General features: G+C 41.6%; 1 protein-coding gene across 21 annotated transcripts in view; it reads left to right on the top strand.

The window, feature by feature from the left end:
- ENAH (ENAH actin regulator) overlaps positions 1-9,856 on the top strand; it is a 140,565-nt gene extending 130,709 nt beyond the window's left edge. For all 21 annotated transcript variants that reach the window (XM_072732691.1, XM_072732690.1, XM_072732678.1 and 18 more), the window contains 3 exons: positions 2,651-2,729; positions 6,194-6,251; positions 6,903-9,856. In XM_072732691.1, coding sequence (XP_072588792.1) covers positions 2,651-2,729; positions 6,194-6,251; positions 6,903-6,940 — 175 coding nt within the window. In that variant the 3' untranslated portion in view covers positions 6,941-9,856. The remainder of the gene's footprint in view (positions 1-2,650; positions 2,730-6,193; positions 6,252-6,902) is intronic.
- The last annotated feature ends 6,083 nt before the right edge of the window (positions 9,857-15,939 follow it).

The following is a 15,939-nucleotide window of genomic DNA, read 5'->3' as shown; positions in this document are numbered from 1 at the left end:
AGATTGAGTGCCTTTACCAATCTGACATCTACCGTCTTGAGCAGGTTGTTTTCTAAGATGAGTCCTGTTAATACTGTTTTTTTAATTAAGAAAATTAACCATGTATTTCTTTCTTAATTAAAGAAATTGACCATTAAAAATCAAGTGTAAGCTTATATTTAGAATTGACTTGGTGGAACAGGGGCTTTAAATATTGTAACACAGAAACCTCTGGGAAGCCCTCGTACTTTATAATCAATTATGGTGAAAACCCATAGATTACAAATAACCAATATGTGCCCATGTTAAGTCATATGCACCTATTTTTAAAAATATGCATCAAGTCTACTGGGAGCTATGACTTAAATAGTATGTGGAGGGGTGTCTACGGCAGTGAGTCAGGAGTTCTGCAGGCTGCATTTGGCCAAAATATTTTCATGCCATTGATGATTAAAATATTTTACAAGTTTGTCAGCCAATTAAATCTGCATAAAATGTTTTATTACAAGTGTGAAATCATTTTTCCTGCTTTTTTCCAGAGTGGTTTAATTGTTGTGACCAAAAGACTTACATAGAAAATTTGCTAGTACAAAGAAAAATAACATTCAGTGAGATATTCTGCTGTTAATCTTTTCAGTTCTCTTGCTGCTTTCCCATGGGGGGCCCCTTGAGAGAATAATGTTGATAAACCTTTTTTAAAACGTGGTGATTACTTCTTTCCTTCAGTATGAAAAGTTCCCCCCTTTAGTTAATTATCATGGTGGTGGTGGTGGTGGTGGAGGATTGCATGTTAGCATGAATTAAAGTTTCTTAATTGCATGTTTCCTCAGTCGTTTGTTATATAACAATAATGTGTTGTATCATTTAATAAATATGGATATATTCGTATAATATTGCCTGGTTGGTTAGTAGACCATAGTTGCTCATGTGAAAGTCAGGGATATTTGTTACATAGCTTAGGAGAAAAGCATTCATTTGGTTATACCATTTCAATGTGAAAAGTAAGAGAAAAGCATAATAATTAAGAGTGTAGGTCTGGCGAGCAGGAACAGACAGCGTGGGTTAATGAAATACACAGTATGTGAACTATCAGGAGCAGTCCCTAGATCACATTGGGCCTGGAATGCCTGCTTTTCATGCACCGTGGCTCTCTGTACATGCTCTGTGTCCAGGGGATGCAGTGGTCCTCTCTAGAGGAAAGGAAATATGTCCTAGAAATAAGTGTTCTAGGCATCCCCAGTGCCTAGCTCAGGACTCGTTGAGTGAAGTTTCCTGGAAGTTGTATTTCCCTTGTTTATACAAGCAGAGCAGCAGAGGTCTCCTAAAAATAAAATTGGTCGACTTGCTTTGTATAACAACCTGTTAAGCAGTCATATGTTTGATATTAAAGCAATTAATTGAATATTTCATCCTCACAAACAGTGCCTATGGGTTTGGAGTATAATCTGCATTGTAAGAGTTATGAAATAATAACTTTGAAAAGTTACTGAACCAAGTCTTGGTTCACATTTGTGATATTGGTCCTCTGCACACTTGAAGATACATGACTTAGCTCTTTTCATCTGCATTGAGTTGTGGCTCTCAATCCATGGCCACTTACCATACGAAACCACAACATAGAGGAGTGCCCAGTTAAGACTCTAGATTCTCCCTGCCTGCCGGGATTGGAGAGGAGCCGTGATTGGTTTATTTGATATTGAAACTTTTGCTTAAAAATACCTAATTTCTAAGGCTTATTTCTTCATGTAGAAGTTTTAATAAAAGCTATACTTCTGAAAGTACAATAATCAGCAAACTGCTTCTATGTGGCATTTCCTTTTTTTTTTTTTCTCTCTAAGATGTATGTATTAGAGAGTGTGCATGTGCATAGGGGAGGAGCACAGGGGGAGGGGAGGAAGACTCCTAAACAGACTCCCCACTGAGCACGGAGCCCAACTTGGGGCTCAATCCCAGGACCCTGAGATCACAATCCCAGTTGAAACAAGAGTCAGAGACTTAACTGAGCCACCCAAGGCACCCACTTTTTTTTTTTTAAACAAAATAAGTTTACGTAAATAATAGTTGGAAACACATCGTTTAGGTGGCATCTCCATAGAAACCTCATCTGGAAATGGCCAGTTGGATATGAATATACTTTTAGTTATCTCCCCCAACATTATTTGGATGCTTGAAATGGCATAAAATACATAGAATGAATCATGCTTATTACTAAAATGTTTTTTTCCCATAAACCGAGGCATAGAATTTGTTAACTGATTCATCTTAGTGGTTGGTCTGACAGATGTTTAGTAGGCTCCACACAGTTTCAGGACATGATTGTCCTCCTTGGGCCTCGATGATGCAGCTGGTCTGGGGGGTCTGTCCTGGTCAGTGTGCTGTGCGCAGCCTTGCCTCCCGCCTCCTGCACAGGCATCATGCTCTTCTGCCCTTCACTGAAGAAGCATCATCATCCCGTCACCATTGTCTGATTTCTGTACAAGTAACTGGAAGTACTGAGCAAAGTGAAAAATACTTTATGTTCTCTATTCAGTTCTGCAACTTTGACAACTTTTTAATGTAATGTGTTTTGAGGAAAGTACTGAACTCTGGTGTCGGTAAATTTGCAATTTTTTGTGAATTCCTTAAACATCCCATGTGTTATTTACCTGTCCTGGTAATTCCATTTGTACAGACCAAAATCTGCACCTTCATCACAACCCAGTGCCAATGGCGTCCAGACGGAGGGGCTGGACTATGAGCGCCTGAAGCAGGTAGGCACCAGACAGCCACTTCCCTATGTGCTTGTTTGTCTATAAAAGTGGCTTCTTTGCTGGTATCTGGTAGATTGAATGCTCTGGAAAGAGTATAGAGTGAAGATATTTTTATACAAATGAAACAGTGACATTAGTACTAGATTTTCTTTAACTCTTCATTTTTTGGTTCAGTACATTCATGTAAAGTTCCAGCAGTGGTGGGGCAAATAGTTCAATGGTAGAACATAAGCTTGACGTGTACATGCATCGTGTACTACTGTAAAGGAAAATGGGGCTGCACTTTTCACTTAACTTTGGCAAAAATGGACCCAATGTATCTGGTTTGGGCAAGAATATGAGGGAAATTGGAACTCTCATATGCTTTTATTTTCTAGAAAGCAGGTGGGAAAACAAATAACAAAGCCTTAAAAATAAATATCTTAGCTCTGAACCCAGCAATTTCACTTACAAGAATTGATGCCAAGAAAATACTGCAAAAGTATATAAATCTACAGCGTTGGGGAGGGCACAGTGGCCATTAAGGAATCATAAATGAGAGTATTGAATATTGAATTGTGAGCACTTGCCCATGCTAGGTGAAACAAACAGGTAACCAAACAATATGAACAGTGATCTCAACTTTATGAAAAAGAATAGCATCTTGTCCTTTTTTGGATACTTTTGCATTATTCACGTGCATAATCAGAAACAAAGGGGAAGGAGTGTTGATAGGCGAGAAGATTGTGGGGCTTTAAAATATTTTATTCGGGATCCCTGGGTGGCGCAGCGGTTTGGCGCCTGCCTTTGGCCCAGGGCGCGATCCTGGAGACCTGGGATCGAATCCCACGTCGGGCTCCCGGTGCATGGAGCCTGCTTCTCCCTCTGGCTATGTCTCTGCCTGTGTCTCTGGCTCTGTCTCTCCTTCTATCTCTCAAGAATAAATAAATAAATAAATAAAATAAATAAAATAAAATATTTTATTCCCAGAAGAGGTAAAATAATTTAAAAAAAAAATTGGTAGTGTCAAAAAGATTTGAAAGGTAGGGCCAGTGTACTTTAGTAAGACAGACGTCAGTTTCAAAGACCTGAGCCCAGAGGAGTTGCAGTGAGCAGGGTCATCCCCAGGAGGCCTCTGAGAGCAGTGACCACACCAGTCCCTGTTGTAACCTCATACTGATCCACTTGATGACATGCCGGCCAGGCACTGGCTGGGATCTTAGCACAGTGCTGTCTTCTGGTCCTTGTGGGAATCCTGTCGGACAGTATTTATACTCAGATTTTGCATGACTGAGGTTCTGAGGAGTTACTTGGCTCAGAGCCCAGATCTTTCCTCAAAGCCTGTTGTCCCCATGGAGTCACTCATTTGTTTAAATGGTAACAAATGTTTGAGGTTCAAAAAAGGACCAAGAATGTTGCAGTGATAGGAGTCAAAGATGAATTAGAGAAATACTAAGAATAATTTCAGATAAATCTAATTTTATATAGAAAACTATTTGAAAAGTTAAATTGAGTTTGAAAAGGAAGCTTGAGGTCACTGATGATCAAGCCCTTATTTTCCTGTATATTAAAACATGGTTTTCTGTTTTTGAAAAACACCTTAAAGTAGATGTTTGCACACACTTGAAAACCTGGTAAACTCTTGGCTATCTGAAGTAGTTGAGAAGAAAGGAAAAGTTTCATGTTAGGGCTCATTTTAATATTAATTTGAATAAGGATATGTCATGGTCTGTACTAATAATTTCTGTGTTAGTATGCTTATTGGTAAAGTGGAAGAATTAATATTAATTGGTAGTTTCAACCTTATTTTTATTTATTTATTTATTTATTTATTTTTAAAATTTTTTATTTATTTATGATAGTCACACAGAGATAGAGAGAGAGGCAGAGACACAGGCAGAGGGAGAAGCAGGCTCCATGCACCGGGAGCCCGAGGTGGGATTCGATCCCGGGTCTCCAGGATCGTGCCCTGGGCCAAAGGCAGGCGCCAAACCACTGCGCCACCCAGAGATCCCTTTCAACCTTATTTTAAACATGAAAAGCTTTTTAAGGGGATGCCTGGGTGGCTCAGCAATTGAACATCTGCCTTCGGCTTAGACATGATCCTGGTCCCAGGGATCAAGTCCCATGTCGGGCTCCCTGTGAGGAGGCTGTTTCTCCCTCTGCCTATGTCTCTGCCTCTCTTTGTGTCTCATGAATGAATAACATCATTAAAAAAGAAAAAAGTTTTTTAAGAAAATGAACCTTAAATAGAGCGATTGAATTTTACTGGAGCTGTGCAGTGTTAAAGGAGGTCACATATTAGAAACTAATCCATCCAAAGGGTAGGTGTTATTCTTCCATCAAATTTCATCACCTTGTCACAGCCCTTTTAGCTAGCTAGCATGTGACACTATTCTCAGTAATTTGGGGGATAGGGAAGGGGAGAAAATCTCCTGCAGGCTCCATGCCCAGTGTGGAGCCCTGAGACTGGAACCCAAGCTGAAATCAGGAGTCAGACGCTCAAATGACTTAGCCACCCAGGAGCCCCTGTCCTTAGTAATTTTTTTAAATTTGGGGAAGGGGTTGTCCTTTATTTCAGAGTGAACTTATAAATACAGATTTTGCAGAATATTTGAAAGAGTGGTTTTCATGGAGGAAGGAGCATCTAGAGCAATATTGTTAAAATACAAATAGGGGGGCACCTGGGTGGCTCAGGTCATGATCCCGGGGTCTTGGGATGGAGTCCCACATTGGGCTCCCCACAGGGAACCTGCTTCTCCCTCTGCCTGTGTGTCTGTCTCTCTCTCATAAATAAAATGTTTAAAAAAAAATACAAATAGGGATCACACAAGTACTTTAAAATTTCTAGTAGCCATATAAAAGAAGTAGGTGAAATTCATTTTAATACATTTTATTTAACCTAATATAACTAAAACAATATTTCAGTATATAATCAACATTTTAAAATTAATTAGGAGTTATTACACATTATTTTCCTCACACTAAATCTTTGAAATCAGGTGTATGTTTTACACTGACAGTGCATCTCATTTTATACTGGCCACATCTCAGGTGCTCAGTTGACTACGTGTGACTGGTGCCTGCCATATCATACCATGTAGGTCCAGCAGGCCCCAATCCACCCTTGCAGCTCCAGGGGAATCTTCGATTCCTTGAAGCATAGTTGGGCAGATGTGGAATTCCATGCTTCCAGATCGCAGACTGACCAGGATCTGCTTATCTAGTTTACTTCTCTTGTTCCTTGGAAGTTTCATTTTGCACCACCTTTCAGACTCCTTCCAGAAAACGAGGTTAAAAGCAGAGCTATTTATTATCTTTTCTAGAAGTTATCTGACTCCTTTCACTGGATGGCAGAATTATTTTTAGTTTTATGTTTTACATTAGTTTTTCATATTTTATATTCTTAAAATTTTATATGAGCAATATTTGTAGCATTAATTTTTCCCCCTATATTCCTGATGTTTTTCTCTCTAATACTTTAGGACATTTTAGATGAAATGAGAAAAGAATTAACAAAGCTAAAAGAAGAGCTCATTGATGGTGAGTATATAAGCAGATTTGCTGCCTTTGTAGTGTTTAAGAATATCCATTTTTAAGGAAATGCACATAAATAACCAGTTTCTTACTCAAGGCATAAAGCAGTTACTTTTGCATAGTATCCTGTCCTTCACTTGGCTTAGGATGTCAGGAAGGAGCCCTCTCCTTCCTACAATGGAAGTTATTTGTAAGAATAGTGATAAACAAGGTCCCTACGTACCAGGGTTTGAGTAGCTTCACATGGAAATCCAGGCAAATAGGCTTGTCTCTGGATTGCCTCTCCTCGTGTCCCACCCTACTACTGTCTTGTCCTGAGGCCACAGAGTCTTTGTTCTCATTTTGTGCACAAAAGGGAGAACGCAAATGAGTTAGGTATACGTGTTGTGTGTGTGTGTGTGTATGTATGTATGTGTGTGTGTGTGTGTGTGTATATATATATATATATATATATATATATATATATATATATATATATATTAGTACTGTCTTTGTGTTAAGAAAACAAAGTCCATGCAGCAGAAGATGCAGGGTCAGCTCATTTTTTTTATTACTGGGAGTTTGAAGACAATCACTAAGATTTCTTAGGAGTGAATCACTTGTTGATTTTACTTTATCATTGTATTTACTAGAACTATGTTTCCTTTTCCTACCCAGCGATCAGGCAAGAACTGAGCAAGTCCAATTCTGCGTAGAGAAACAAACCAAGGAGAAATAGGACTTTAGTCTGGAGAAAGAAGAAAGACCCCTGTGAACAAACAGCCGTTAACAACAAACCCCTACATTTTGTGAGCTGTGAAAAGAAAGTGGAGACAAATAGTTGGAAGGAGGAAACCAACATACTTGCAAGCCTTCAGACGCTATTACTCTGGCGATAAGCTATTTCCCTCCCAGTTTGCTGCTTTTTTCTGACCTTTTCAACAGGATGGAAGAGTTGGATGAGAGTTCCTATTTAACAATTAATGCAGAAAATACTAAACCCATCAGGCAAGATCGCCGTGCTTTGAAATATTTTCATGTCAAGACAAAACCGCACGTTTTCACAATCCATTGCTAAAATAAAGAGGAGAAAGGCTTAAGAAGTTTGTTTTCAGAGAGTGCTGATGAAGAATTTAGCAAGTTACACTATTGTAAATGTTTCTCTCAGGTTTGTCTTCCTATCACATTTGATATTCCGTGAGTAATGGAGATCAGCCCTGTGTAGGTTAAGATCATAAAATGTGGAACAAATGGAATTGTATGTGCTTTCAAAGGGTGATATTTATAAGAAAGTGTCCTAAAAATGAGTTGTCTGGCTTGAGGAATTTTAGAATGATAGGAAGTCTCTCAAGTTAGCCTTCATGCAATTTTGTAGATTAAAACGTAAAATTCATCCAGAATTTAAAGATTTAGATGCCTTCCTAAATTGTTAAAATGCTTTACCAAATCTATGACTCCTACATAACACACACCAGTGGTCAAATGTAAAACAATATATTGTAGACTTATTGTAGGTTTTCAACCTTTTTTAGATTTATGCATGTGGACATTTTTATAATGTAATTACAACCACCACAAAATTAGCTTTTTTAATTGCAGACAGTAATGCATGTCACACTAATACGTAGTGGCCTTTTCAAGGCCTGGTCCCAGGGAAAACATTTTGTAGAGTATAGGGGGTGGGAGGAAGGGAAGGAATAATTTTTCTTTTAAAGTTAATTTCTGCACTGTCTTTTTTTCTCAATTACCTGCATGAATAATAATGAGGAATATTTTGTGACTTTAATTGGTAAATATGTTAGCAGAACCAAGTACTCAATCTTTTACGTCATGTCTTCAGCTGTTCGTATTTTAACTTCAATAATTTCAATGGTCTGAAACATGATTCTGAGCTTCACATGGATTACATTGTACTGTGGAACTCGAAAATTTGATCCCTGAATTTGGCAGTTATTACTACCTAGGTGCCCTGCAGTTGGACAGGTGTTCAGGTACGTGTTCCTGACTAGGAAGCTGCTTTTGAATTTTGTTACATGGAAACACATGAAGTAGTGATGTCAGCAGCAACTGAGGTCACAGACATCACGTGGCAGAGGGGACCAGCGAGGGGCTCTGCTTGGTTTTCTTGTCATGATGGAGCAAGACTCAGGTGGTGGGAAGAAGGAACTAGATCCTCCACTCACCCCCACATGGGTGTGGGTGTGTGTGCGTGCTGTGTTCACACATGCAGTGTGTAATCCACGCCCCACTCCCCCCCAGAAACTTGTGAAGATTAAAACAGGGAAGAAATTCTGTATGTTGCAAGGATAGTTTGTTTTTTTTTTTTTTTTTAATTTAGGACATTAAAAATTCTCCAGGCTCTCCATCTTGATTTCTGCTTGTTATGTGCCATATTTGCTTTGAAATCTTTGATTATCTGAAGTTTTACTAAAATTTTGAAGACGTAATCCATTTTCATCTGCTTTCTAGATTTTGTAACCTCAGTTGGTCAGACAGCTTGTCGATTGCATAGTTTATCATTCAAAAAGATTTGAGTGAGGGAATTGTTTTCCTTGTTAAAATAGTTCCTGTTTTTGTAGAGACTTCAGTTTTAGAATTAATCTGTGATGGATGAGCGATCATAATTCAAGTCTACAGTTCTGTTTTCTATCAACTGTTCATTGTTAGGAGTAGGAAAGGCATTCAAGCGGCAGCAAGCCTCTAAAGTAGCGTCTTCTAAAAGAAATAGGAGGCACTTTGATCTTTATTATTGTACTTTTGGTTATGCAAACACTTTGATGGTATAAGTGTTTTAAGTCCCCTATAAATCTGGTGAGAAATCACTTGATTTTGTCGGTGAAGTTAGTTTCTAGTAGGATAGAATGCTGGGTACAAGTGGTCCAAAGTCAGGTAAAAGACTACAGCAAAACACTAGATCTTCAAAAGGAACTGGTTTATGCACTAAATGTCTCGTGCCTTGGTCTGATCCTCACGGGATGTCTGTGTAACAGGACAGAACCAGTGCTGGGTCACATCGTGTTCCATCAGTTTGCGTTTTCCCAGATTGCTAACTGTGTTCTTCCAAGAAGTTTGATTCAGTCACTGTACACATTTACTGTCCTATGTGACAGTTTTGTCATTGTTAGAGATTTCAGTAATTAAAATGGGAAGCAGAAGCTTCAGTTAATCTCCTTTATGGAAGTGATGTTCCTTGGAACCCATCATGACGACGGTGTTCCTGCTTTTGTATGCTGGGTGTCTGAAGCTGAGTGCAGTTCAGGGGGTCCTTTCTGGTTACAGGAAGGCACTTCTTTCCTCAACACTGTGATCTGACCCGTGACAAATCTGTCCTATACGCTATGTAAATGGCCAACAGTCCATTGCAAACCCACTGAATGTACAAATATTAATGCCGGTGCTGAAATCTCTCCAGAATAGTCATCATGGTTTCACAGTTGGTTCAAAATTTGCAAGCATCACGTGTCAATCAGAACTGAAGATGAAACACTAATGAATGTTGGATTCCCATGCTTTAGGTGTGCTTCCTTTTTAGATTTTTCGGTTCTCTTGCTATTTTTACCATACTGTTTCATTTAAATTTCCTACACGCTAACTTCGTTTGTGTGATTGAAAATAAACTTGCAGTATATACATGTTGCTTGTTTGTGACACTTAGATGACACTATGAAATAATCTATCGGTTCTAAAATAAGTTCTACTGAATGTGAAAAGCCCACACAAAAGCCCTTGACTTCACAATCTAATGTTTACACAGCTCTTCACTGTTCCTTCAAGATTTCCTTAAAAATACTGAGTAATGCAGAGAAAGGGAAGAGGTGATTGTGTCTACTGTTTGTTTGAAATGACTGTTATGTGTCCCCTCGGCCAACCTCAGTGCAGTGGGTTACTCTTATCGTCAAGAGAAGGACAAAGGTTTAATTTTACACAGTTTTGTTCTGTAGCATAGGTACTAGCAAAACTCATGCAGTTACTATTTCCCTTTATGTAGTCTACGAGGGAAAGAGCCTTAGCAAGCACTGAATTTTAAGCATAGTAAAGTCTGATCTGTAGTGTTTAGTGTGCCGATTTCCCGAAGCCTTTGTGTGAGCAGGGACACTTTTTATCTGACTTCACCCAGTACTGATTTGAAGTCCATTGTGAAATTCTGATGTCTTCATGAGAGGTACATTAACACTTGTCTTTCCTCTTTCACCACACCCCAATCACTCTGACCCCAGTTCCTCCCATCCTCTCTACTTCTTTTGACAGTGTATCCCTGTCATTCACTGGTGCCTGCAGCCATGTCACTGGCCACAGTTCAAAAAATGCCAACCGTCTCAGGCTCTTCCCTTCATGTCTAAATCACAATGCTCAACTACAAACTAGAAACTTCCCATTCAGAAGTGAATTAAGCAACATAGGGCACCTGGGTGACTCAGTTAAGCATCCAACTCTTCAGCTCAGGTCATGATCTCCGGGTTGTGGCAGAGAGCCCCATGTCAGGCTCTCGGCTCAGCATGGAACTGCTTTCTTCCTCTGCTCCTGCCCCCATACTCTTAATAAGTAAATAAAACCTTTAAAAAAGAAAAAAGTGAATTAAGTAACCTTTTCAATTCACCTAGCCACAACTTCTATGTCACCTAAGATGTGTATATACTTTCAATGCCATTGTGAAGAGTTGGGCTCTCGATTCTAAGCAATATCCTATGGAGCACAGTTTACAAAGGAATGTTGCATCATAACTTCATAACCCTGTCACCTTTGAATCTGTCCATTGGGGTCCTGGGTGCTCAGTTGGTTGGCTGGGTCATCTGTTTTCTACTCGAGTCATAATCCCAGGGTCTGGGCTCAGGCCCTGCTCCAAGGGGAACCTGCTTCTCCCTGTGCCCATGCTCACTCACTCTCACTCTCACAAATAAAAAAATCTAAAAAGTCTGTGAATTGGTAGCATGAAAATGGCATCACGTAAAGTGTACTGTGTGAAAGAACTCTCCAGGGGCCTTTTTGTCACTTTCCTATCATTCCGTTTCCTAAAGATGTTTACTTCAAAACCCCAAACCTGTTGTATGCCATTTTTGTTATTACTAGAAAGATGAATGTGTGTCTGTACATCACCTCAGAACTCTGAGGGATGAGAAAGTAGTCCCCAGAGTGCATCAAAAGCATTGATGCTTAATATCTCTAACTTGTCACTGAAAAGCTGTTTAGTGTTTGTACTTGGGTGCTTCTGAAGTTGTCAGAACTTGAAGCACGTGTAAGGACCTGTGAATCTGAGTGAACAGAATTGCTTTAGGTGCCTGCAGCTACATGAAGACATCGTGAAGAACGCTGACTTTCAAGAGTAGCTTTCTCTGGCGTCTCAGCACATTTGATGAAGATGCTCAAGCGGGCAGCCCTCCAGGGAAGGACATTTACCTGATGGAGCACTGCGGGGGGGAGGGGAGGGACCCATGCTGCAGCCTCTCAGGTCCCAACATCCAAGTGGGCCATGGGCTTCCCGTGTCCCCATTATGTTGTCTCTGTATAGTTTTTGAGAATCAAAGAGATTTTTATATCCTGGTGATACTAGAAAAGTGAAACCTTCAACTTAAGTCTAAGGTTGCTAAGAAAAGGCTACCACAGTAAATGGAGGGTGACGGGAATGTTCAGCACCTCCTACCTGAGCAGCCGCACTGTGTTCACCTGAGGGGCATCTGGGGTCTTCCTTGATGGACACCCTTTTAAACACTGCTCAAGTACAAACTGTGAATGTACTTGCCTTCCTAAATAGTTCTTTATAAAGCAAGTTTTTACGAGAGGGCAAATCAGTGACTTGGTCATAGGGTATAAAGGAATGACTGCCACATTTATTCATTAATCGTGTTAAATTTGAAGAAATCAGGGACGCATGGGTGGCTCAGTGGTTAAGCATCTGCCTTCAGCTCAAGGCATGATGCTGGAGTCCCCGGATCAAGTCCCACATCGGGCTCCCTGCATGGAGCCAGCTTCTCCCTTTGCCTGTGTCTCTTCCTCTCTCTGTATCTCTAATGAATAAATTAATTTTAAAAATTTTTAAAAATTAAAAATTTGAGGAAATCATATATGTGAAGACAGAAAAAATATATTTTTCCTTTGAATGATTGTAGGTGAGTGCTGCTCAGAAATCCTAAACTGAAGGCACCGGCCACTAGATGCGAGAGAACACAACTTTTCCTTTTCAGTAACGGTTTATTCAGAGGACTAAGTTTGTATTTATACCATAAATGAAAAATCTGTATGCAGACAACAACCTCCACATTCCTCATGTGTAAATTTAACTCTTTCTCTTCGCTTCCAAGAATGATTTCTTTCCAGTAGGTAGCAGAATTTGTTAAACCCATGAAGGAAACACTAATGTAGCGAATAATGTCCTGTGGGTTGGTTCATTTTCCTAAGTGGTGGTTAGGAAATCCTTCCTTCCAGGAAGGCGTGGGGAATGTGCAGAAAAGCACACTGCTGGTCCTTTGGACTACGTGAGAAAGGATGCTTGGAGGAGGAGAAATCTACACTGAGGGGTATTTAATTCTCCAGCAGGCACAAGAATGTGTTCTGGTTGGTAAAGGCCAGGAAAAGACGTTTTTGGCTAACACTGAGCACACACTGTTGTAACCATGGGACATGCGTGCCACAGGTGGGTTATTAACATTGGTTCCTAAAACTACTAACATTCCATGCCCTGAATCACACCTATGGAAATTGTCTCTTTTTTTTTAAACATTAAAGGCATTTTTAAACATCTTTCAATTTGCTTCATTACATTTTAGGTGAGAAATAACCTAGGATTTACATTACCCCCCTCCACACACACACACACACACACACACACACACACACACACACACACACACAGTGCACTGGGGGGCGCACATGGTCTATCCTGCCTGCCCTGGCAAAAGGCACCAGGCGGCTCCCGAGTTTCCCTGGCCCCACACATGCTCGAGTCTGGCGGCATCTGTGCTCCAGGTAGGCAGCCTCCGCAGAGCTGGCCAGCCGCCGTGCTGATGCTGGTCAGGCCAGACCAGTGAGAAAGGGATGGAGCGTCCAGAGCAGTCCTGGGAGGCTCTGTGGGAGGCATGGACATGGTCTCCAGGATCTTCAGGGAGGAGAATTTCCCCGAGAAAGGTGCTGGAAGGGTCTAGATACTTAGCAAAGTGCCGTACTAAAGCCTTCATTGTTCTTTCTACTTACTACCAGGTGGGGCAGGTGGTGTTCCAGTGCCGGTGCCTTCCCTGGATCGTGCCTCGCCGTAGGTAGTGTCAGCTGCTGGTGGTGACACTGGGCTTAGTGCCGTCTCTGGAAGGGAGTGGTGTGTAATGCCCAGTGCTCCCGTGTCGCTGCCATCATCCTGCCTGCAGGTGGGGCCCTGTGGGCTCTGCTCGTGGCCATGAGGCTGCCATCCAGGCCCCCTCCCTCTGGGCCTCATAGGTTGCTTCTGCTTCCACGTTTCCTCTGTGGCCACTGGTTGGTTGCTTAATTTTTTTTATCCAGCAGAAAGGAAAACCCTGACTTTGTTCTCTGATCTTCAGCGCACATTTTAAGTGTTCTAAATCTTAGACCCTAATCACCGAGAAACACCCATCATAGGTGGAACAATAAGGAAGAATTGGTGAGGTGATCGTTGGGGTCAGTGCTGTCACATAAAGCTGGTGGTGCCTGAGGGGATGCCGAGTGTCCTCTTCACAGCATTTGTGTGTCCTGGTCCCAGCCCTGAACCCTAGAGCTCATACTGCTCTTCACAAAGACCAGGTGGCACGGTGCCGTGGGATCTCAGGAGATGGTCGACGACAGGACATCCTTGTGACTTTCCACCCAGGAGCTGCTTCAGTGAACAGACTCGGCCACATGGGGTGAAGCAGCCCCTTCCTGTTTCTTGGGGAGGAATGCACTTATGGTGACGTTGCCTGTGCCCTGCTCTTGATGCAGCAAGGGAAGCACACGGTTGCAGCTTCTCGCCAGCTGCTCATTTTAATCCAGCCGTTTCTTGACTGTTCGAGGTAGTGTTGTCCTGCATCCTTTGTTGGCCTTGAAAAGGTGAAGGTCAGTTGACCTTGACAAGGTGAAGGTCATTAGCACAAAGCCAGAGGTTGACCTGGACAGTTTGGGATTACAAAGGTGAGCCCTGTTCTATAGACATTCTTTTAGCTTAGTTCTAGGTGGGATGCATGTGTTCTAGAATTCTTTTTTTGTTAGTAAGATATGCTTTTCATTTTATGAGTGTTTCTTTTTTGGGAAAATGAAGTGTTTCTAACAAAAGTGAATGAGCTAGAAAGAAAATTCTATCTTGAGCCATCTGTAGTTGATGCAAAATATCCCAAACTCAATTACAGTATTTACATATTTTCATAGATTTTTTTTTTTTTTTTTTTTTTTTTTTGTTTTCTTGATAAGGCTGAATGAGGAAGCCTCCCCGCAGTCTGTAATTATAGAAACTCACTGAAAACCTCTAGTCTGTAGCTGGGTGTGGAGCGTGGGTGTGTTAGGACCCGTGGCCTGTGCTGTGAGCAGAGGGGGCCCTCTCAGTGCTGGTGCAAAGCTTACCCTGCTTTATGTGACCGGAACAGAAACCAGCTCCACTGTGCTTCTTGCTGACTCCTTGGGTGTGAGAGTGCGCATCTGAGTGACTGGCTTGGTGCTTTGTATTTTGTTTCTTGGTGGGGAGGGGAGGCAGTGAATTGCTTTCTGGCTAGAGGACAACCTCCACTATTTCCATTATGAGATTTGGAATGTTAAATACGTTTTCCCTCCCAGACCTACCGGGTAGATGGGCCAAAAGCATTCATTAGAGTAGCACAATATATACAATGTAAAGGTGACTTCCTTATGGTCCAGATGGGTTAGTCTCTCATGTTATGTTGCTTCACTACAGATTTTAAAACCAGAAATGTGTGCTTGTGCCCTCAGATTATGCAGAGCTGTTTGCAAAAGATGTAAACACATGGAGCCTGTGTAATGAGGGCCTTCCAATCTGGGAGTGAGTCTCCTGCAGTGGCAGGGACGGAAATCATGCTTCACAACATGCGTTGATTTAAACACACACAGGGCTGTATTTGATGTGCAGACAGATCTCACGGGTCTCATCTCATGGAAGTTCTGAGTTACAGGCCAAGCCCAATTTCAGGAGCGGAGGAAAGGAAACTGGTAGCAACTTGTCTTAAAGCAACAAAGTATCAATTACTGCTTTGGTCAAATCATCAGCAAATCCAGACAAGAGGGGGTCTTACTGCCGGGAAGCATTACCCTCTGAGCTTGGCCTCCCCCTTCATGAAGGGGAGTGAAAGAGAAGCTGAGACACAGAGCAGGGCAGCAGGGCAGGGAGCATACGGTGGCACCCGGTCTTTTGTCAGAGCCTCAAGCAAGAGTGAATGGAAAGGACCCAAGGAAGGATCTGGCAGGCAGGAGCAGCGCCTGCACGTGGCGTGATGCCCTACAGGTAGCTGTATGACACATCTAGAATGTCCCAGAAGAGGGGCCCAGCGAGCCTGCTGAAGTCCAGGACCTGGATGGAGGTTCACAGCATCCGGCCACCACGTCACTGGGATCTGATCCACTTCTCGCCCATCTTTCCTCTGCAGCTTTGCTTTTCTAACCATTCACCCTTCTGCTTCTTGGTGTCCTTTCTTCTTTTGAAATAAAAAGATGAGATACTTAATTCAAAGGAAGCTTGTGTTCATTGTACTGGTTGCTCTTACAGTTGGGACGGACCAGTTTTCCAAAGACA

Source organism: Vulpes vulpes, chromosome 13 (genome assembly GCF_048418805.1).
Source record: "Vulpes vulpes isolate BD-2025 chromosome 13, VulVul3, whole genome shotgun sequence".
NCBI classification, from domain to species: Eukaryota; Metazoa; Chordata; class Mammalia; order Carnivora; family Canidae; genus Vulpes; species Vulpes vulpes.
Note: the sequence above shows the minus strand (reverse complement) of the source record. Positions and strands in the feature narration are given on the sequence as shown.